The sequence below is a fragment of the Euleptes europaea genome, chromosome 7 (assembly GCF_029931775.1).
Source record: "Euleptes europaea isolate rEulEur1 chromosome 7, rEulEur1.hap1, whole genome shotgun sequence".
NCBI classification, from domain to species: Eukaryota; Metazoa; Chordata; class Lepidosauria; order Squamata; family Sphaerodactylidae; genus Euleptes; species Euleptes europaea.
Window position 1 is genome coordinate 91,048,967 of NC_079318.1, and position 22,823 is coordinate 91,071,789.

The following is a 22,823-nucleotide window of genomic DNA, read 5'->3' on the forward strand; positions in this document are numbered from 1 at the left end:
AGCTGAGATTATTTCTTCCTGAGGACTTGGGGAGTGGTAGAGATGTAGTCCATGGCATATTCAGCGAAAGTGTCTTGGGGAGCAGGTGTTCAGACAGTCCTTCCTCTGCCTCAGAATAAACAGTATTGCCTGAGTGAAGCAGATTCACGCATGTTAGAACATGGGAGAGCTGGTGCATGCCTCATTCTCTGTGAAGAGGTTGTATGACATCCAGACTTTTGTGTGTGATTGTGTGCATGGAACTAAACAGTATGTGTGGTTGCACTTTCCTCCAAGAAATTTGGGGAGGTTACCCAATACCCTTGTATATTAGCTTAGGATAAGAGATAGGGACACGCTGGCTTTTTAGCTCACTGTTGAATGGGAAACCACCAAGGAGGTCCAGGATTGCTGCGCAGAGGCAGGCAGTGGCAAACCACCTGTTTGTCTCTAGTTAAATTGTGGAACTCCCTGCCCCAGGATATGATGATGGCTGCCAACTTGGAAGGCTTTAAGAGGGGCATGTTCACGGAGGAGAGGGCTATCCATGGCTACTAGTCAAAATGGATACTAGTCATGATGCATAGCTGTTCTCTTCGGTATCAGAGGAGCATGCCTATTATATGAAGTGCTGTGGCTCACAGGCAGAAGAATGCTGCTGCAGTTGTCTTGTTTGTAGGCTTCCTAGAGTCACCTGGTTGGCCACTGTGTGAACAGACTGCTGGACTTGATGGACCTTGGGCTTTTCCTATGTTCTTGCCTAGAAAACCCTATGGGGTTGCCATTGGTCGTCTGCAACTTGACAGTACTTTACCCATGTTCTATATCTCACCTTAATTTGTTTTCAGTGTTTATACATCATCCTTTCACCTTTATATATCCTGTTCTGGATATTGATATATACCCTCCCAGGCATCTCAGAACCCACCCAAGGTGGGTAAAATGCAAAGGGGAACAACTGGATGGAGAGCTGCTTTGTAAACCCTTGTTAGCATAAAATTTGTTTCCTTTTCATTCTGCCCATTAAGAGTTATTTCAGCGTTACTCAGAAGCTTGCTTTTTCCTGTGTGAGTGTTAGCGGTAAAAAAGATTTCACCTCTGCTTCACTTGGGGCTGACATGGCAACAGCTGCCTCTTCTGCCTTATGTTGGCATTAGCACAGGGAATCCCAAGGGGATTATTGGAATTGTCTGGGAAAGCTGCTGCTTGCGAGAACTGCATTTGGGGGGGGGAGTTCTACCCGCATATTTGCATTTCTGGAGAAACTGGCCCCAAGCAGAGAGCTCCTTACTGCAAATCTGTAGTGGAGCTGGTTAGTTCGGAAGGAAAAGGTCCCCAAATTCCCTACTGTTGGTCTTGTCTTATGAAGCCGGATTGGTAAAAAGTTATAGCATTAGGTTCATAATACTAGAACGCGCGGTCATCTGCTGAAGCTGGAGGGTGAGAAATTAAAAACAGATAAAAGGAAGTATTTCTTCACACAGCGCATAGTTAAATTGTGGAACTCCCTGCCCCAGGATGTGGTGATGGCTGCCAGCTTGGAAGGTTCATGGAGGAGAGGACTATTCATGGCTACTAATAAAAATGGATACCAGACATGATGCATACCTATTATCTCCAGGATCAGAGGAGCATGCCTATTATATTAGGTGCTGTGGAACACGGGCAGGAGAATGCTGCTGCAGTGGTCCTGTTTGTGGGCTTCCTAGAGGCACCTGGTTGGCCCCTGTGTGAACAGACTGCTGGACTTGATGGGCCTCGGTCTGATCCAGCATGGCCTTTCTTCCATTCTTATGTGACCTCAGATTCTGCTGCACTGATACCAGGGGTTGTTTGGGTCTGAGAGAATTTTGAGTGATAGATGGGCTCCCATGGCATAGCTTCCAGCTCTCAGTTTGAGCTGAGAGGGAAATACCCAGGATTCATGATTTTGGCCCAGGGTTGCAAATCGAAACATCATAATACACTGTATCATTACTCCTGAACTGAGTGCATCATTTGCAAACCAGTCTGCCAGAGTTGCTGCCTGCCCCCGATTCTTTTGTTAGCCTGTCTGGCCTTGCATACTCAGGTAGGATTTCTGACACATCAGCTGGGAGGCAAAGATCTCTTAATTCTTTTCCAGTTCATAAAACGTTTCTCATCTGGTTGTTTGGCGATGGTATTTTATCATAGGAGACTGGGGGAGTGGTCATTTACAAGGTGTTCCTCACGTAGAGCCTGCCTTCTCTGATTTTGTTTGTTTGTCTTGTCCATACCAGTATAGAAAGCACTGAGCTGAAAAGGTCTCAGGTGCCTAACCACTTGGGGGCTTAGAAAATTTGTTGCTAGCTCTTAGGAACTTGGAAGTATTCAGCTCCATGCAGGTTTGGTAACGAAAAATACCAACTCAGCTTGGCATGCCGAGGAGGCTGCAGTAATCAGGTAGAGGAGGGAGGAAAGGCAGTCCGAAACGTAAAATCCGTGAGGGGCGAATGTGGCAGAAGAAGGAAAGTAAGGGGCGGCAGGGGCGGGAATGGCAAAGAGAGAGGTTTTTTTAGTTGGAGAAGAGACAAGCAGCATTGACTTTTGGCTCTCGGAGCTTGACATGAGTCTCTAAGGCCATACCTGTTGCACCATTGCTCACCTGGTGAGAGGTGATTCTGTGGGAGAGACCACTAGAGGGCATCTGTGAGGCATTGTGCATCAGAACCACTGTGGGTGAAAGAAGGAGTCCTGCCCCAATTCTTAACCCTTGATGTTCAGCACCATGAATGGAAAATATTGGAAAATATTATCGCTGCAGTTACTCCGTGATTGTATTGCCAGCCGTGCTTGTGACTAAAATTAAAAAACCTGGTGTATGAAATTGACAGCTGCCTAAATGAAATTAAACTTTAGATGGGAGGAGAGGGGAAAGTCAGTGTAATTTTAGTCAGGCACGTAAAGGCACAAGACAATAATATAATGCATTTTCCCTGCTGTTAGTATTTAGTCTTGGGAACTCTTACCCATGGGAGGATGATTCCCCTCCTATGGTGAATAACAGTATAAGAAGGAATTTTTTATTATTTGTGCGCAATCTTAGCCGGTTAGGTTTTTAACTACATAAATATTGATATATAGTCTTATGATTGTTTTATATGTTATATGAATATGCTGTATTGAGAGTCAGCATGGTGTAGTGGTTAAGAGCTGTGGACTCTGATCTGGAGAACCAGGATTGATTCCCCACTCCTCCACATGACCGGAGAACTCTAATCTGCTGAACTGGGTTGGTTTCCCCATTCCTCCACACGAAGCCAGCTGGGTGACCTTGGGCTAGTCACAGTTCCTTTTAGAGCTCTCTCAGCCCCACCTACCTCACAGGGTGTCTGTTGTGGGGAGGGGAAGGGAAGGTAATTGTAAGCCGGTTTGAGCCTTCCTTAAGTGGTGGAGAAAGTCGACATATAAAAGCCAACTCTTCTTCTTCTTTCTTCTTCTTCTCTGCCCTGAGCCTGTCTTTGTTGGGAAAGGGCGGGATAGAATTCAAATAAATAAATAAATAAACCCGGTAGTCGTAAATAGCACACAAGCTCTGAAGATGCGAGCCCTTTTCAGATTTCTGCCGACATTTTTATTTCCTTCTTAAAACCATGAGGGCAAGAAACATAACTGTTTTTTTAAAACACTTCTTTGTACCAGTGGATCCAGTAGCTTATTGGTTCTATCAGCATCCGTTTCGGTTCCTGCACATACACAGAGCTGTTCTTGAGGGCTTCCCCATTCAGTCTAGTGGAAGGGGCCATGGAGCTGCATATACATACAGGAACCTCATTGGGGCAGTGTGTGCTTTCTTTACTACAACCATGTGTGTAGCTACATGTCTGGTCGCCAAAGGTGAATAAAAATGCTCTCCAGGTGATCAGTCAGATCATCTTTGCAAAAGCTGGTGTTGTGTTTGTTTTTTTAATTTCCTGAATTTCTATAAGTATGCATGAGTAGGCAGGTTAGTAATTTGCGGACTGACTTTCAAGCCTGTTTTACTTACCAATATTTCATTTCTCCAAAATGGAGACTTCTGAACCTGCATTGTTTTGGCTCTTTGAATAGTCATTCTGATTGTGTTCCTTTTGTGTTTCCCCTACAGTGAGAAGATGCTGGCTACAAGGTCCTAGGAAGATTTTGTTGTTGTTGTTACCGTGGATCTGCTGCGTTTTGAAATTTTGTGACAATACGTACTGTGATGGACCCTCAGAATACTGCTATGTTAGGGCTGGGTTCTGGTTCTGAAGGGTTTTCTGGGAAAAGCCCCTCTGCAGTTGCTGCGGGTGCGGCGGGAGGCAGAAGGGAGTTGGAGCTAGATGGTAGCGCCAAGGCGGAGGAAGAGAAGAAGCGGTGTCACGAGGAGAACGACAGCGAGGTCGGCAAGGATGAGGGTCTGTCCGACTCCCAGCAGCAGTTTTCTGTGAAAGAGACGAACTTCTCCGAGGGAAATTTAAAACTGAAAATTGGCCTCCAAGCCAAGAGAACTAAAAAACCCCCTAAGAATCTGGAGAATTATGTCTGCCGGCCTGCCATAAAAACCACTATCAAGCAGCCGAGGAGGGTGCAGAAGGCTGGGAAGATGACAGAGGAGAAGAACGATCCCGGCCCTGCAAAGCAAGTGAGTGATGTGCGTACTTTTTGCTTGCAACACCCACTGCCATGCTGTTAGGAAGGGCAACGAAAAGGTTCTAGGTGCCCCAAACCGATTCTTCCAAAGGTGTCAGTGCTTTGCGAATACAAAACCTGACACGTTGGGGAGAATTTGGCATTGGGAGAATCTGACTTGTTAAAGAAGTAAGTTTTAGTTGTGTTCCTAGTGGGAGTTATAGGAACCTTCTTTGGTGGGGGGATCCTTGATCAGAAGGTCAGTCCTAGCAGAAAAGCTTCTCTGGAAAAACAACTTGCCTGGGAAGTACGACTGCTCTGATCATTAGTGATTCGCTCACACATTAGTGATTTGCGCATGGCCACCTAGCCAACTTGTGGCTGATTGGGAACTTGATCCTTAGCACTCATTTCTGAGCCTTTCGGTGGCCGGGGACAGCATGGCCAAGGCGCTGGGAAAATGGGGCATATCCCCATTGAAAACAGTGAAAGTGTGCTGTTGTTGGAGGGGGTGTTCCCTGCCTGAAAGGGGTCAGGAAGTTGTCTACTGGGAGCTCCGCCCCCTGGAATACCTCGGGAACGCCCCCCCCCCCCGGATGATGGCATGGGGATTTGCGCTGGTGGAAGGCTGAGCTGGCGTCCCAGGGCTGCTCGAGCATCCCAACCCCAGTGTCCCTGGCTCCCTTGGTGGTGCAAGCAGCCCGTGCGCTGGCACAGCCACTTGCACACTTCCTGAGCTCTTTTGGCCCCAGAGCTCAGGAATGGGCTGCCTGTGTCTGTGACCCTAACCTTGTACTGCAGCCACTGCCCTGCCCTGGCCTCCTAGTCTTCACCACAAAATTACTGATCTTGTGCAGCCTCAGGAAGAGCACCGTATAATGCCGGATCGGCGGGATTTATAGGCAAACTGAGAATGAGCCTTCTGTCGTTCCCCAGAATTCAGTGTTACCTGTGGGGCTTTCCTTCGCTGATGAGTTAAGGTGGGAATGGTGCTCTGAAAATAAGAAATTGGGAAGTCATTTTTCTAGACTTGGAGCTTGAGAAAATGTGTATGTGCTGCCTAGTTCAATATCAGAAGCTGGAAAATTCCTGAGCTAAACTTTGAGGGTGGAATTGGGTAGATCCTCAGTCCTTCACATAACTCCTTTTTCTTCTGGCCCTGAGTGCCAAAGCCCGTTTATTCTCAGTTCTGTTCCAACCCTCTGCCCCTCCATCACCCTGTCTTCGAAAACTCCAGTCTTAGAAACAGGAAAAAAAACAACCACAGAATTTTCTCAGTTTGCATAGTATGCTCCAGTTGACATGCTAGTTTGTGTTTTTATCTTGGCATCCAGCAAATAGTCATCTGCTGAGAGCAATCGTAGGCATCAAAACCTAACCTTAAGTTGCAAATGAAAATCCAATACGAAGAAGAAAAGTTGGTTTTTATACGCCGACTTTCTCTCTCACTTAAGGAAGAATCAAACCAGGTTACAGTCACCTTACCTTCCCCTCCTCACAACAGATAGCCTGGTGAGGCAGGTGGGGCTGAGAGAGTGTGACTAGCCCAAGGTCACCCAGCTGGCTTCGTGTGTAGGAGTGGGGAAACAAATCTGTTCTCCAGATCAGACACCGCCGCTCCTAACCACCGCTCTTAACCACTACGCCACGCTGGTCCCTTGGTGAGAGGGTTCTTCCTCTGAGCTGGATTTGGGCTTGGTGGTGGGATCCTGGGCTTCTACCTTCCCCTCCCTCTGACCTCACTAAGGGCAGTGAGGAGGAGGCAACCCGTGCCCTAACAGAGGGACACCTGGCTGTTTCTTTAAAAAGGTAAAGGTCCCCTGTGTAAGCATCGGGTCATTCCTGACCCATGGGGTGACGTCACATCCCGACGTTTCCTAAGCAGACTTTGTTTTTATGGGGTGGTTTGCCAGTGCCTTCCCCAGTCATCTTCCCTTTATCCCCAGCGAGCTGTTTCTTTGCTTGCACGCTTATCAGAATATTTTCCTGAAACAAGCCTGAGAAATTCTTGTATGTCATCTCGTGTATGAGAGCCAGCGTGGTGTGGTGGTTAAGAGCGGTGGTTTAGAGCGGTGGACTCTGATCTGGAGAACTGGGTTTGATTCCCCTCTGCTCCACATGAGCGGCGGCTAATCTGGTGAGTGGGGTTAGTTTCCCCACCCCTACACATGAAGTCAGATGGGTGAACTTGGGCTAGTCACAGTTCCAGTAGACCAGCAGTGCTACGCCCCTATTACAGGTGGGGGTGGGGAGGGGTGCTCAGTCTGGGTCTCACAAGTCTCCCCAGAGAATCCACGGCCGAGCTGAGATTTGAGGGACGTGGCTAACAAGTTGGTTCCTTTGACTAGCTCACGTGCTTACGGTGACTATCCTGGTTCTGTCATTTTTTACTTTCAGGAGAAGCTTCAAAGTGTTTGTTTGTTTGTTTGTTTATACCCTGCCCTCACTTCCCGGCCAAGGCTAGCCTTAAGGTAGCTAACACTACAATGAAATATAATGGAGGCCTTGGTTCAAAAAGGATGTGGACAAAATCAAGTGGGTGCAGAGGAGAACAGCGAGGATGATCGGGGCCTGGAGACCGAGCCCTATGAGGAAAGGCTGAGGGAGATGGGAATGTTCAGTCTGGAGAAGAGGAGGTTGAGATGGGGACATGATTGCTCTCTTGAAGTATTTGAAGGGCTGTCACTTGGAGGAGAGCAGGGAGCTGTTCCTGTTGGCAGCAGAGGATAGGACTCGCAATAATGGGTTTAAATTGTGGGAGAAAAGGTACTGGCTGGTGGAATAACTCCGCCTTACAGGCCCTGCGGAATTCTTTAAGATCCCGCGGGGCCTTCATCTCATTAGGTAGGGAGTTCTGCCAGGCTGGGGCCAGGGCCGAGAAAGCCCTGTCCCTAGTTGAGGACATCCGGGCACCCTTTGGGCCGGGGACCATCAGGAGATTGTTGTTAGCACAACGCAATGATCTCTGGTGTGGAATAGTAGTATTTGCAGAATAGGACAGCAGCCCCATTTGAAAGGGCTGTTGTTGGCTCATTGACCAATGCTCTTCTCAGAGTAGCTTATGGAGTAAAAAACAAACAAACGAAAAGAGCCAGCGTGGTGTAGTAGTTAAGAGCGGTGGTTTGGAGTGGTGGACTCTGATCTGGAGAACCGAGTTTGATTCCCCCCTCCTCCATTTGAGCGGCGGAGACAAATCTGTTGAACTGAATTTGTTTCCCCATTCCTCCACATGAAGCCAGCTGGGTGACCTTGGGCTAGTCACAGTTCTCTTAGAACTCTCTCAGCCCCTCACAGGGTGTCCGTTGTGGGGAGGGAAAGGGAAGGTGATTGTAAGCTGGTTTGAGTCTCCCTTAAGTGGTAAAGAAAGTTGGCATATAATAACCAACTCTTCTTTTTCTTCTTTATCAAGGGAATAATTGCTCCATTGAAAACTGACAACAGCATTACTTACAGTCCAAACCAGTGTTGTGTTTTAAAAACCAAATGTTATAAAACTTGGGGGAATCCAGAGTTGGTTTTCTTTTATTCTACAGCTGCTCCCATCAGGCTTAAATTCTGCCATGTGTTTACCAGCTTCTTGGAACTTTCTAAGCAATTTTGGTTGAATTGTTTTCCATAAAGTTGTGGCTCTGACTCTTTTCCGTGTTAGCCGAGCTGTTTGTTGCCAGCAGCTCATTCTTAAGCTCTGCTGCTCTACATAACTCTGCTAAAATTAGCATCATGGTGTATCCTTAGTGGAACTGTTGCTTGTTCATTGTAGGAAGAAAAACATGGTGAACTTCTTGGTTTCTCAGTCCTCAGGTTTTTGCAGGGTTTTTAGTTTTTGTTAAGGCTGATGCAAGCGTTAGCATTTGAGGGCAACATCCAGGGTCAGACTATTGTGGCAAAAGTCAAACACTTGCTTTCACCCTTCTATGTTCCTTCCGCATCTATATTTAGATTGTAAGCTCCTTGCAGCGGTGACTTGCCCTTATGATTGCACATAAGGCATCATGCACACTGAGAGAGAGAGATTATGTTGTTTGGTTTGTTTTCATAGGAAAAAATGCAAATTATGTTAACGAAGAGTTAACTGGCTTCAGATCTGTCCTTTGGGACTGGACAGCCCTCCCTTCCCATGCATCCAGTAGTGAGTTACATAAGGCGTATGTCTGTGTGATGTTCCATCAAGTCGCCTCTGACTTATGGCTACCCTATGAATCAATGTCCTCCAAAACATCCTATCCTTAACAGCCTTGCTCAGGTCTTGAAAACTGAGGGACGTGACCTGCTTGATGAGTCAATGCATCTTGGAATACTGTGTGCAGTTCTGGCTATTACACTTAAAAAAGGATATTGCAGAGCTTTGGAAGGTACAGAAAAGAGCAACCAAAATGATATGGGCTCTAGAGCAACTGCCTGTGAGGAGCACTTAAAGCCCTTAGGGCTGTTTAGCCTGGAAAGAAGGTGGTTAAGGGGAGACATGATAGAGGCCTATAAAATTATCCATGGTATGGAGAGAATGGACAGGGAGAGGCTTTTTTCCCTCATTATACTAGAACGCTGGGTCATCTGCTGAAGCTGGAGGGTGAGAGATTCAAAACAGATAAAATGAAGTATTTCTTCACACAAGGCATAGTTAAATTGTGGAACTCCCTGCCCCAGGATGTGGTGATGGCTGCCAACTTGGAAGGCTTTAAGAGGGGAGTGGACATGTTCATGGAGGATAAGGTTACCCATGGCTACTAGTTAAAATGGCTGCTAGTCATGATGCATACCTATTCTTTCCAGGATCAGAGGAGCATGCCTATTATATTAGGTACTGTGGAACACAGGCAAGAGAATGCTGCTGCAGTCGTCTTTTTTGTGGGCTTCCTAGAGGCACCTGGTTGGCCACTGTGTGAACAGACTGCTGGACTTGCTGGACCTTGGTCTGATCCAGCATGGTCTTTCTTACGTTCTTATGAAGAAGAATTTTTTATATGACGACTTTCTCTACCACTTAAGGAAGAATCAAACCGGCTTTCAATCACCTTCCCTTCCCCTCCCCACAACAGACACCCTGTGAGGTAGGTGGGACTGAGAGAGTGTGACTAGCCCAAGGTCACCCAGCTGGCTTCATGTATAGGAGTGGAGAAACAAATCCAGTTCACCAGATTAGCCTCCGCCATGGAGGAGTAGGGAATCAAACATGGTTCTCCAGATCAGAGTCCACTGCTTCAAACCACCACTACACCACGCTGACTCTCCATATTGTTATGTTGAGGCTGTTGAACAGCCACAAACTACGTAGATGAACACAAGCAAACTATTTGGATGCTGAAGTTACATTTGGAGTTTTTAAAAAATGTATGCTGCTGCCGTCTTTAGCATCCAGCGTGTTATATAACGTTTAATTATCAACACAATAGCCATGTAAGGTAGGTTATTACTCCCAGCATAGCATGGGAAGTGTGAGAATAATTCAGGGCTGGTCTCTGCAGTGAGGCAGGGTGAGGCAATCCACCTCAGGTAACAGAATGTGGGCGCCGTTAAAGAGATTGTTCAGTGGTGTTTTGTTACTTGTCGCTGGGGGCATTTTTCCACCACAGGCACCCACTGGGCTGATTTTTGGGTTTGCCAGGACATGGAATTTGTTTTGTAAGTTGGAAGCCGAACGCTGAGTCTGTGTGGAGTAATGAGTTTCACTAATGTTTATTAGAGGCACACGCAGGTCCCTTTCCATTTTTAAGGTGCATCTCCCAAATTCTTAAGTGTTAGGATGTGTTACTGGCCACCAAGATCAAGTTAATTCATGCCATCATATTCCCTATTACTATGGATGGTGTGAAAGCTGGACATTGAAGAAAGCTGATAGGAAGAAAGTAGATTCCTTTCAAATGTGGTGTTGGAGGAGAGTGTTACAGGTACTGTGGACTGCCAAAAAAACAAATCAGTGGGTTATGGATCAGATCAAGCCTGAACTGACCCTAGAAGCTAAAATTACTCAACTGAGGCTATCGTACTTTGGTCACATTATGAGAAGACAAGAGTCACTGGGAAAGACAATCATGCTAGGAAAAGCTGAAGGCAGCAGGAAAAGAGGGAAACCCAACAAGAGATGGATTGACTCAATAAAGGAAGCCACGGCCCTCAGTTTGCAAGACCTGAGTAAGGCTGTTGAGGATAGGACATTTTGGAGGACACTGATTCATAGGGTCGCCATGAGTTGGAAGCGACTTGACGACACATACACACATCTCCCTAAAGGGCGGGGGGGGGGGGGGGAAACCAGGCAGCATTCTGGGGAAGCAAGGTGCATTCTTTTCTGATCACCTGTTGGGCCCGGACAGAGGGTGGAAAGCTGCGTTACATAGTTAGCTCCTGCATAAGTTGTGCTTGCGGTAATCTCTCCAGTGCTGCGCACAGTCTTGTGGCTGGTTTTCTGCAACTTTGGTCAGGTACATGCGAAGAATTGTCGAGACAGGGAAGTGGCTAATTGTAGGGTTTGAATGGATTTCCGTGAGGTTTCTTCACCTCTAGGCTACATATTTAGGAAACTTATTAGTTGAGTAAGCGGGATGAGCCTTCAGTTATCGCAGCTGGAAGTCAGTAGCAATTAAATGCACTTAATGCTGAAATTCTTTCCAGCAAAATTAAGAGCTCTTCAGAGTTGTGAGAGCACCGACACGATGTAGCGTGGCATCATTCAGCTGTCTTATACCAAGTCAGATTGGTGGCCTGTCTAACTCAGTATTTTTCTTCTCTGGCTGTCAGTGGCTCTCCATGGTCTCAGGAAGAGGGAGGCCTAGAGGCCTTTCCTGTACTTGCTGCCTGAGATCCTTTCACTCTATTGCAGGGGGTTGTGGCTCAGTGGTAGAGCATCTTCTTGACTTGCAGAAGGTCCCAGGTTCAACCCCTGGCATCTCTAGTTAAAGGATCTGGCAGTAGGTGATGTGAAAGATCTTTGCCTGAGACCCCGGAGAGCCACTGCCAGTCTTAATAGACAATACTGACTTCGATGGACCAAGAGTCTGATCCAGTATGAGGCTGCTTCAGTGTTCATGTGATTTGGAGAGGGGCCGTGGTTCAGTGGTAGAGCATCTGCTTGGCCTGCAGAAGGTCCCAGGTTCAATCCCTGGCATCTCCAGTTAAAGGGACCAGGCAAATAGGTGATGTGAAAGACCCCTGCCTGGAGAGCCATGGAGAGGGGCTGTGGCTTAGTGGTAGAGCCTTTGCTTGGCATTCAGAAGGTCCCAGGTTCAGTCCCTGGCATATCCAGTTAAAGGGACCAGGTGTCAGCTAGGCTCCCTGTCAGCCCCAGGTAAAAACAAGATGGTTCCACACACAGACAAAATGGAGTTTTTGTGCACTCCGTCCCCCCCCCCCGTTTTGCACTCGGTCTCCCGCCCGACATCTGCACCTCAATGGAGACCCACCCGAGTAATCGCTGATCTGATACCAGGTCCCGCGGAACAATGTCGGGAGCTCGGGAAGATCAGCCAGTTAATGCACACGTTAATTTCCTATATGCGTTTTCTTAAGTCGTTACCGGCAGTTAACTTCTTAATGTTTCTTTGTATCCCAAACCTAATCAACCCCATTGTATTTACCCTGTATATGTACCGAGTTTTCCCCATGCCTGTATTCTAGCCTTAAGTTTCTATGACTTGCTGAACTCGCTGACTTTCTGAATAAAACTTTTAACTCGCTGCAACGTCTGGAGTAAAGTTCCTTTACAAGAAACGCAACGTGTTGCTGAGGTCTGACACCAGGTAGGTAGGTGTTATGAAAGACCTCTGCCTGAGACCCTGGAGAGCTACTGCTGGTCTGAGTAGACAGTACTTACTTTGATGGGTCAAGGGTCTGATTCAGTATGAGTCAGATTTGTGTGTTCTTTTATCTTCAGTCTTTCCAGACCTGGGACTCACCTTTCACCCTGCAAGTGCATGATTTAGGGAGTCAGGTGGCATCACAGTCATGTGATAAAAACAGAAGGAGCCTGGGGTATGACTTTGCTAGTGTGTTGTGTGTGTGTGTGTGGAGTTTCCAAGTTTCAAGTGCATGCAGAGACTAGAAGACCCAGCTGATAAAGGGTGGCAGGTGGCTAACCAGGCTGTGCATGGTGGAGTGGGGGGGCGGGAAAGACCGCGAGGGATAGCTTTTGTGGAGAAGGAGGTTCTGGTACCCGCCTGTGCCTTCTACCACTGGGTGACCTTGTTTCACCACCCCTTCCTCTTCTTTCAGTGCATGCAAAGAGCGGCAGGAAAAGCAGCACCCTTCATCTCTGGTTTCAGCAGACCCTTTCAAAAAAGCAGCAAGAGATTTGGTAGCCGTGGGATGGGTTGCCAGCTCGTAGAGGGTCGTGAGGGTTGGCAGATGACTGCTTTTGCAGGGGGCCTGGGGATCGAACCGGGGATCTTCTGCGTGCCAAGCAGCTGCTCGCCACTGAGCCACGGCCCCTCCCTTGCAGAGCAGCCAAGGTTGTTCCAGAGGTTATCTTTCTGGGTTTTTATCCTGAATCATCAGTCCTCATTAACTTATGCAGGAAATATTATTATGCTCTCGGTGAATCACCTTTTGTGCACAGGGCAGTGTGTTGGCCACCCATTTTCAACTCTGCGTGTTGCAGCATAGTGCTAATAATCATGGAGAGGCTGATCCTAGGGGAACCCCTTGTTACTGGACTCTTCTCAGTCAACCTGGTTTATCTTCAGATTAACCCACTAGTTAATTTTGGAACTGGTAGCTTCTGGGGCTTGATTTTGAATGTGAGCCACACATCCTCTGACCCAGAAGACCTACCCCCCACATAGCAGGAATACAGTGGTTGTCGTCTGTGGATAATCGCTGGTGACGGAAATGCACTCACATGTATTCAGAAGTACTTTGCTCTTAGCGTTTCATGTTCTGAGGCTGAGCCCTATTTCAGGATAAGTCCGGGAAAGGGAAGCCACAGAAGAGGAGCAGGGCAACAGAATTCTCTTTGGAGCATTGCTCGTGTGACTACCCTTTAAGGCAGGGGTGTCAAACTCATTTGTTACAAGGGCCGGATATGACATAAATGTCACTTGGTTGGGCCGGGCCTTGCCTCGCCAGCCCAGATCAAAAGTGGGAGGATGGCTACCTCGGCTGGTTTGCGGGCCAGATAAGAGCTCTCACGGGGCTGGATCTGGCCCCTGGGCCTTATGTTTGACAACCCTGCTTTAAGGGCTAGAAGCTTGCCAGAAAGGAAGGAAGAAAGGAAGAAAGAAAGATGGGCAACCCGAGGTTCGTAGAATGCCAAAATCCGCCCCAAATCTGTTGTGCGCACAGCAATTCCCTGGTTCTGGTGTGTTTTCAATCACATGTAAGTGGCACGTTATCTCTACCGGCGCATCTGCCCGAGGTCCTTGCAGATTTCTGTCTCCTTTGTCTTTGTTTGTAATGTGCTCAGCCTGCTTAGTAGGTATCATTTTGCTTTCCTGGGGAAAATCGCAGTCCAGGAACTGCAGCGGCAGAGCAGTTTGTTGCTCGGGGCGCTGATGGGCAGAGGCAGCCACTGGAATATTCCACCTATTTATAGCCGAGCGGCGTCCAGACTATTCCGGTCTCTGGGATGATGTGGAGGCACAGAGGTGACAGCAACAAGGTCTGCGCTGTAGTGTGATACAGTGGAGACAATGAGACAAGATGGAACCTGCTTCTGTTCTCCCTCCGAGCTCCCCCGTTTCCCTGAGAAACTGCTGAGCGCAGGTATCCTTCCAATCCTTGCGGCGTCCTTGGCTATGCAGGTGAACGCTGCAGAAGGTTCGCCGCCATCGGCTCGATTGCAGCCTGCTTCTGAAAATTCACTGAACATGGAGACTTCCTTCCCTTCGCTTTTATGGCAGTTGAGGAAAAGAGCTGTGGGAGGGGGGGTTAGGGGGGAGAATCACATTTCCTTCAGAGCCAAAGCACCGTCATCGCACCTAAACGGAGACAATTTAAGAGCTTGTTTCACATCCGTGCGTTCCAAAATTGAGCTTGCGGGGGGCGGGGCGGAGGGAGGTAAGGTAGCGATCTACTCTGGCTTCCGTGAAGAGTTGATCCTGAAAGTGCTTTCTGACAGATGCTGTGGATTCAGGGGCGACCTCGCTGGGGAGGTGGGGTGAGGCCGCAGAGCCAGAAGAAGAAGAGCTGGTTTTTATATGCTGACTTTCTCTACCACTTAAGGGAGACTCAAACCAGCTTACAATCACCTTCCCCGCAGTAGACACCCTGTGAGGTAGGTGGGGCTGAGAGAGTGTGACTAGCCCAAGGTCACCCAGCTGGCTTCATGTGTAAGAGTGGGGAAACAAATCCAGTTCACCAGATTAGCCTCCACCGCTCATGTGGAGGAGTGGGGAATCAAAACAGATTCTCCAGATCTGTGTCCACCGCTCCAAACCACCAGCGTGGTGTAATAGTTAAGAGCGGTGGTTTGGAACGGTGAACTCTGATCTGGAGAACCTGGTTTGATTCCCCACTCCTCCACATGAGTGGCAGAGGCTAATCTGGTGAACTGGATTTGTTTCCCCACTCCTACACACGAAGCCAGTTGGGTGACCTTGGGCAAGTTACAGTTCTATTAAGAGCTCTCTCAGCCCCACCTACCTCACAGGGTTTCTGTTGTGGGGAGGGGAAGGGAAGGGGATTGTCAGCCGGTTTGAGTCTCCCTTAAGTGGTAGAGAAAGTCGGCATATAAAAACCAACTCTTTTCCTTCTCCTTTTCCTCCTCCTCCTCCTCACCACCACACTGGCCAGGTGCTGGGGACCAGTATAAACAGCACATAGGCTGATGGTGCGCTGCAAACGACATGGCACATTCTGTGGGAAGCTGTCCAAAGTGAACCTCATTTGTCCTCATAAGGATCATGCAGGACAACTTCCTGGAGGATTCAGTCCGCCAAGTAACATCTATTGGGGTGACAGTGGGTTTTCGTGTCTGGCCATCCCTGTGTGGTTGTCATGCAGAACACACCAGTGCCCATTTCCAGAAACAAAACAGAAGTCCGTAAGCACTGATTAAGATGTTTGTTTATACGTCCACTTTTCTCTAGTGGGGACCCAGAGCGGCATACAACATAACATAAGAAAGGCCGTGCTGGATCAGACCAAGGCCCATTGAGTCCAGCAGTCTGTTCACACAGTGGCCAACCAGGTGCCTGTAAGGAGCCCACAGACAAGACGACTGCAGCAGCACCATCCTGCCTGTGTTCCAAAGCACCTAGTATAATAGGCCTGCTCCTCTGATCCTGGTGAGAATAGGTCTGCATCATGACCAGTATCCATTTTAACTAGTATCCATGGATACCCCTCTCCTCCATGAACATGTCCACTCCCCTCTTAAAACCTTCCAAGTTGGCAGCCATCACCACATCCTGGGGCAGGGAGTTCTTCAGGCAAGCCAATTTCCTTCAGATCTTCCTTTCTGCCCTCAGAACAACAACCCTGTGAAGTAGGCTAGGCTGTGAGAATGTGACTGGCCAGAGGTCACCCAGCAAGTGCCCGAGGCAGAGTGTGGATTCGAACTTGTGTTTTCCTGATCCTAATCCAGCACTGTTAACCTATCTCAGTATATGTCTATTAGCCTGGAGGACCACAGCTAATTCGTATTGAATGGCTACATGATTTCATAGAGGTCCTGTTGGAGGTCAGTAAGATGGAGTATCCCCTACTCACAGGGAACCCTGGATGTTGGATGTTTGCATGGTTTTGGAGCAAATGTGGGGCATTTTGGTAGGTTTCTGTGCTGCTGTTCTACAGGGACCTCATGGTAAAGGCCCCCATGATATTTCTCCACCCCCTTTTTATACTTGAAACAACTCCATGAGGTATGTTCCGCTGGCAGAGGGATTAGCCTGAGATCACCTACTGAGCTTTATGGAAGCATGGGGACTTGAACCTGTGTCTCTCTGGTTCAAATCTGACATTCAAACGGCGATGCCCCATGGCTTCTATGGAAGTCTGAGAAGAATGCTTAGAATGGTACGGCTGCTTACAGCAGGGGTGTCAAACATAAGGCCCAGGAGCTGGATCCGGCCCCTTGAGAGCTCTTATCCGCCCCGCGAGCCAGCTGAGGCAGCCACCCCCGCACTCTCAATCTGGGCTGGTGAGGCATGGCCCGGCCCAACCGAGTGACATTTATGTCATATCTGGCCCTCCTAACAAAGGAGTTAGACACCCCTGGCTTAGAGTGTTGAAAGCAGTTCACATACATTATCAGTCTTTACAACCACCTTGTTAGGCAGGTCAGTTTTGTTAGAGCTGAAGGAAATTGGCTTGCCTGAAGACTCCCAGTGAGTTAGAATCATAGAGTTGGAAGGGACCACCAGGATCATCTAGTCCAACCCGCTGCACAATGCAGGCAATTGACAACCACTTTCCCCCCCTCACCTCCAAGGACCCCTACTCCATGCCCAGAAGATGGCAAAAAAATCCCTACCACTAAAGGAAGAATCAAACCGGCTTACAATCACCTTCCCTTCCCCTCCCCACAACAGGTGTCAAGTAGGTGGGGCTGAGTGTGACATGCCCAAGGTCACCCAGCTGGCTTCATGTGGAGAAGCGGGGAAACAAATCCAGTTTACCAGATTAGCCTCCACTACTCATGTGGAGGAGCGGGGCATCAAACCTGGTTCTCCAGATCAGAGTCCATCACTCTTAACCACTACACCACGCTGGCTCTTTGATAGCCATTGATAACACTCTCCTTCTCCCTGAATCTGTCTAACTTTAAAAAAAAGCTATCTAAGGAATTAATTACTAGAATTACAGTTATTCTTTGGTGGAAGGTGTGGGGCCATAGCCAGACTGAAGAAGCTGCGGAGTCTCTGTGGAATTATCCCTTTTGGGGTGAAGGGGCCATCAAATGAGCCGCCAGTGGCATTCGCAATGAGTGGGGATCGTTTTTAAGGTCTGCATGACTTAGAGAGCTGTTCTCCTCCCCTCCCAACCAAGGCAAGAGGAAGTAAACTATTAAATTGCCTGTCTGTGCCCCGGCTTGAGTCCAGGAGGATGAAATAGAAGCTGTGGGGTTGAGAGAACACCGTGGATAGCGCTGTGTGGCAAAACCTGTCCCAGCAAGCCACGATCAGGGAGATAACGTATCCCTTGAGAGAGAGCGCTGCCCTCGGCTTGTACGTACCTATGCCGGGCAGAATGGCCAACTCCGGCACAACACTTTTTTTTCCATGTAAGGGAGCCCCGAGCATCCTCGGTGGCTATTTTGGGAACGAGAACGGGCCCTTGGTTTGGACTCCGGCTCTGTCGGCCGGGCTGTGGCCACTTCCTCAGCTGCCTGTCCCATACATGTATGCGAGGAAAGCAGAAACCCTCCTCTCCCCACAACCGTAAGGCTCCAGTGAGAATTTACATAGGATTGCAGCTGCTGTGGGGAAGCTGGGCTCTGTGCCAAGACTCTCTCTCTCCCCCTCCCTCTCCCATGCTACAAAATCCCTCCAGCGCCAGCAGCTTTTAAAGTAAACAACAGAGCGGGATCTAGCGGCATCCACCCTCTGTCTGTCACAGAGAGGCCTTGGGTTGCAGATGAACCTGGTTGTGGTTCAGGACTGACAGTGGGTGGATGGGAAGAAGAGTCCAGGCCTCGGTAGGGATCGAAGCCTGCCATGTGGGAACCTGATGTTGTTCTCAGCGTGTCTGCCTGTGAAGAGTCAGTTTGTCCTAAAGGTGAAGAAGAGTTGGTTTTCATATGCCAACTTTCTCTACCACTTAAGGAAGAATCAAACAGGCTTACAATCACCTTCCCCTCCCCACAACAGACACCCTGTGAGGCAGGTGGGGCTGAGAGAGCTGTGACTAGCCTAAGGTCACCCAGCTGGCTTCATGTGGAGGAGCGGGGATTCAGACCCAGTTCTCCAGATCACCGCTCCAAACCACCGCTCTTAACCACTACACCACCCTGGCTCTCAAGCACTGGGTCGTTACTGACCCATGGGGTGACGTCACATCACAACATTTACTCGGCAGACTATGTTTATGGGGTGGTTTGCCAATGCCTTCCCCACTCGTCTACACTTTACCCCCAGCAAGCGGGATACTCATTCTACCGACCTTGGAATGATGGAAGGCTGAGTCAACCTTGAGCCTGCTACCTGAAACCAACTTCTGTCAGGATTGAACTCTGTCAGGATTGAGCAGAGCTTTGACTGCAGCTTTACCCCTCTGTGTCACAGAGTTGTGAAACCCATCCTGATTCGCATGTGGAATTGGCTGCTGGATTCGCATCCTGATACCCATGTGGAATTGGCTGCTGGCCAGCTGCGGTTGCCTCCGCCTTCCCCTCTGCAAAATGATGTCGTAGTAAACCTTCTGTACTAAATTGCTGTAACCAAGATATTGATTTTGCAGTATAGAACACGTTGGATGCTATAAAGCTTTATACAAATGGCAAAGTTTTATCACCATGTTGTATCCAAGCCCCCAACTAAGTGGGATGGGGTGGAGCTTCACTCCGTGACTTGGCTTCATCCTGTGTAGAGATTGCAAGCCCTCTGCTTCCCATTGTCCCACCTCCTTTATACTTCCACCATAGCCCTTTGGTATTATTATGTTTTCATGTTGCCTTTCCTTCCACAGCTCTCTGGCTGGCCATGTTCTTTTTCATTTTATCCTCGCGACGTACCTGCGAGGATATGTATAACGTTCCCTTCTGAGATCATTGATCCATGTGGCTCAGTACTATCCACACTGGTGGCCCTGCAGGGTCTCGGGCAAAGCAGCGTCTAACCAAGCTCCTTTTGTTTGAGATTCTGGGGAGATTGAGCGTGCAATCTTCTGTCAGCAAAGCAGGTTCTCTACTGCTGAGCCCATAGCTCTTGCCCTGGAGCTGAGGCTTGGCCAGGGTGGGGTCAACTAGTGAGCTTTTTGCACTGAATGGAGACTTGAACCCAGGTCTCCCCAAGCTGAAGGTCAGTGCAGCAGCACACTGGTTCTCGCCTTGCATGTGCAGCACTCTTTCAGCCAGCGTGGTGCAGTGGTTAAGAACGGTGGATTCTAATCTGGTTAACCGGGTTGGTTTCCCTACTCCTACACATGAAGCTAGCTGGATGACCTTGGGCTAGTCGCAGTTCTCTTCAAACTCTCTCAGCCTCACCTACCTCACAAGGTTCCTGTTGTGGGGAGCGGAAAGGAAGGTGATTGTAAGCCAGTAGGATTCTCCTTCAAAGTTCCATCAAGTTGCTTCCGGCTTATGGAAAGAACCTGGGAATGAATTACTTCCAAGATGTCCTCTCGTTAACCACCTTGCTCAGGTCTTCCAGACTGAGGGCCGTGGCTTCTTTGATCACGTCAGTCCGTCTCCTGTTGGGCCTTCCTCTTTTCCTGTTGCCTTTGACTTTTCCCCAGCAGTATTGTCTTTTCCAGTGTGTGGTAGCTGCAAATTTGAGCGAGGCTGTCCTTCTCAGCAAATGTTTTGTTTCGACGTGGAAGAAGCCAGTGTACCTTTCTGTAGCTGCTGCTCCTTGCTGAGGACTCACTTAACCTGCTCATCATCTTCCTCATCCATCCGTGGCTCAGTTGGTAGAGCATCTGCCTGGCATGAAGAAGGTCCTAGGTTCAATCCCTGGCATCTCCAGTTAAAGGGACTAGGCAAGTAGGTGATGGGAAAGATCTCTGCTTGAGACCTTGGAAAGTTGCTGCCGGTCTGTAGACAGTACATACGTTGATGGACCAAGGGTCTTATTCGGTATAAGGCAGCTTCATGTGCTCATCCCCCTGCCATAAGGCAGACGGAAGTTCTTTTGAGCCCTGTCTTAAAGCTGCTGCTGTCGCTCTGAGAGCAGTTGCAGTCCAGCCATAGATGTGGGGGCCTCGCGTTTCCTTTCCTTGCCTTTTATGTTTGTCTTGCATGTAGTAAATCATTTAAATATAAGCTCCTTGGCAGCAAAGGGGCTTGTTCTTCCCTGTGTTTTGGAAATTCCCTCGCATGCCGGAGGTGCTGCAAATGAAATATTAGTTACTGAAATGGATTAATTCCTTAAAGTCTGCAATTGTGCAACCCTAGTAATGGGATATGGGCGTGCTCCCGTAGGGAGAGAAACTCTAAAGGGGAGGGAATCAACCTCTTGCCAGCGCTGGAAAAATCCCAAGTGCTCGCTTTTCCAGACTTCTTAAAGCCCTGATCAGTAACTCATTTTGATGAAGAACCAGTTTGTGGAGAAGGTGGAAGGGCAGGTCAAGGCTTCCAACCCTTTCTCCCTTATAGCAGGCCGCCTATAAATCCTAGTGCCACAGGCCTCGCTCCCTCCCTGTTTCATTCTTATCTTTGGCTTGGCAACTGGAAACATCCAGATACAGAACTGAGGCCATCAGGGAGGGGAGAGGGCCGTGGCTCAGTGGTAGAGCATCTGCTTGGCCTGCAGAAGGTCCCAGGTTCAAACCCGGGCAGCTCCAGTTTAAGGGATGAGGCATGTAGGTGATGTCAAAGACTCCTGCCTGAGACCCTGGAGAGCCATGAGGAGGGGCCGTGGCTCAGTGGTAGAGCATCTGCATGGCACGCAGAAGGTCCCAGGTTCAATCCTTGGCATCTCCAGTTAAAGCAGGGATGGGGAACGTCCGGCCCAGGGGCCGTATGTGGCCCCCGAGGACATTTTCAGTGGCCCTCGGGAACTCCAGGACCCAGCTGTGGAGGCACAGCACGGGCCTCCCCGAGGGTGTTCCTGGGGCTGCGGCGCCCTTTGGACCTCCTCTCATTGACTGTTGGTTGGCAAGAGGAGGGGGAGGGGAGGGATGCTTCCCCCAAGGTTGCCCCCTACAGTCGCGGCATGCAGGAACGCCGTGGCACACTGTAAGCCCCTCTCGCTGCCTGTCAAGCGGGGAGGGAGGGGGAGAGGCCGGTGGCTCCCGGAGGCAGAACATGCGCGCGGGAGCCGATCGGGCTTGGAGGGCCTTTTGTGGACTCGGGGTGGGAGGGTGTGGAGGCTGGGGCCCGGTCACACAGGGCTGCATGTGCTGCTGTGTGTGTGTGTTGGGGGAGGCGGGGAGCCTGGGGCCCGGTTGCATGGGGCAAGGTTGTGCAGGTGTGTGGGGGGAAGGCTTTTCTCTCCTCCTCTTTTTCTGTCACTCTTTCTCCCTTCTCCCCCTCTCTCCCTCATCTCTTTCTTTGTCTCCTTCCGTCCTTTTCTCCCCCTCCATTTCTCTGTTTTCCTTCCTTCCTCCCTTCCTTCTCTGAGGATCAGCTGCGGGCTGTGCCCCCCTGGCGCCTCGTTTGCTCGGGGCCCACCGCTGGCTGCCCAGGGGGAAAGGGCAGGTCAGGGGGGGAAGGGGGGAAGGGGGGAGGCCTCCAGGCCTTCTCTGCGTGGCCTCCCCTGTGGTTGCCAACCTCCAGGTGGTGGCTGGAGACCTGGCAACCCTAGCCTTTCCCCCCCTTGTGCCCGGAGAGCTACACCTGGTTATGGCCCCCGAATGATGTTATAAATGAGCAAATGGCCCTTGGCAGGAAAAAGGTTCCCCACCCCTCAGTTAAAGGGACCAGGCAAGTAGGTGATGGGAAAGGAGCTTTAAGAGGGGAGTGGACATATTCATGGAGGAAAGGGGTGTTCATAGCTATTAGTTAGAATGGATACTAGTCGTGCTGCATACCTATTCTCTCTAGTATCAGAGGAGCATGCCTATTATATTGGGTGCGGTGGAACACAGGCAGGATGGTGCTGCTGCAGTCGTCTTGTTTGTGGCTTCCTAGAGGCACCTGGTTGGCCACTGTGTGGACAGACTGCTGGACTTGATGGGCCTTGGTCTGATCCAGCAGGGCCCTTCTTATGTTCTTATGAAAGACCTCTGCCTGAGACCCTGGAGAGCCGCTTCCGGTCTGAGTAGACAATACTGACTTCGATGGACCAAGGGTCCAATTTAGTATAAGGCAGCTGCATGTGTTCGTTTGAATCCATTGGGACATTACTAACCTAGAATCCATCAACAGGTTTGGCAGCACACACTCTGGGGTCAACAAGTCTGATTATTTCCTGTCTCTATAGGGGGTTAATTTGCTTAACATAACCAAGCCAATGTTACTGATAGCGCTTGTGAATTAGCACTGCGCTTGTCTGTATACTTTTCAGTTTTGCATAGAAATGTCACAAACCAGGTGTTTTGTTTCCTTTTCTCAGTGTATAAAAAATCGGTCTTACTGAGGATTCCCTGCACAGTATGTGACAGAGGGCTCAAGACTCGAAATCTTACATTACAAGAAATTAGTTAGCCTTCAAGGAGCCTACAGGACTCTTTTGCTTGGCTGCAAGAAATTAATGTGGGTACCA

At 49.2% G+C, this 22,823-nt stretch overlaps 1 protein-coding gene across 1 annotated transcript in view; it reads left to right on the plus strand.

Annotated features, from left to right (window-relative positions):
- Nucleotides 1-4,151: 4,151 nt before the first annotated feature.
- Nucleotides 4,152-22,823, plus strand: part of ASH1L (ASH1 like histone lysine methyltransferase) — a 93,900-nt gene continuing 75,228 nt past the window's right edge. Inside the window, exon 1 of the mRNA XM_056853708.1 lies at nucleotides 4,152-4,603. Coding sequence (XP_056709686.1) covers nucleotides 4,184-4,603 — 420 coding nt within the window. The 5' untranslated portion in view covers nucleotides 4,152-4,183. The remainder of the gene's footprint in view (nucleotides 4,604-22,823) is intronic.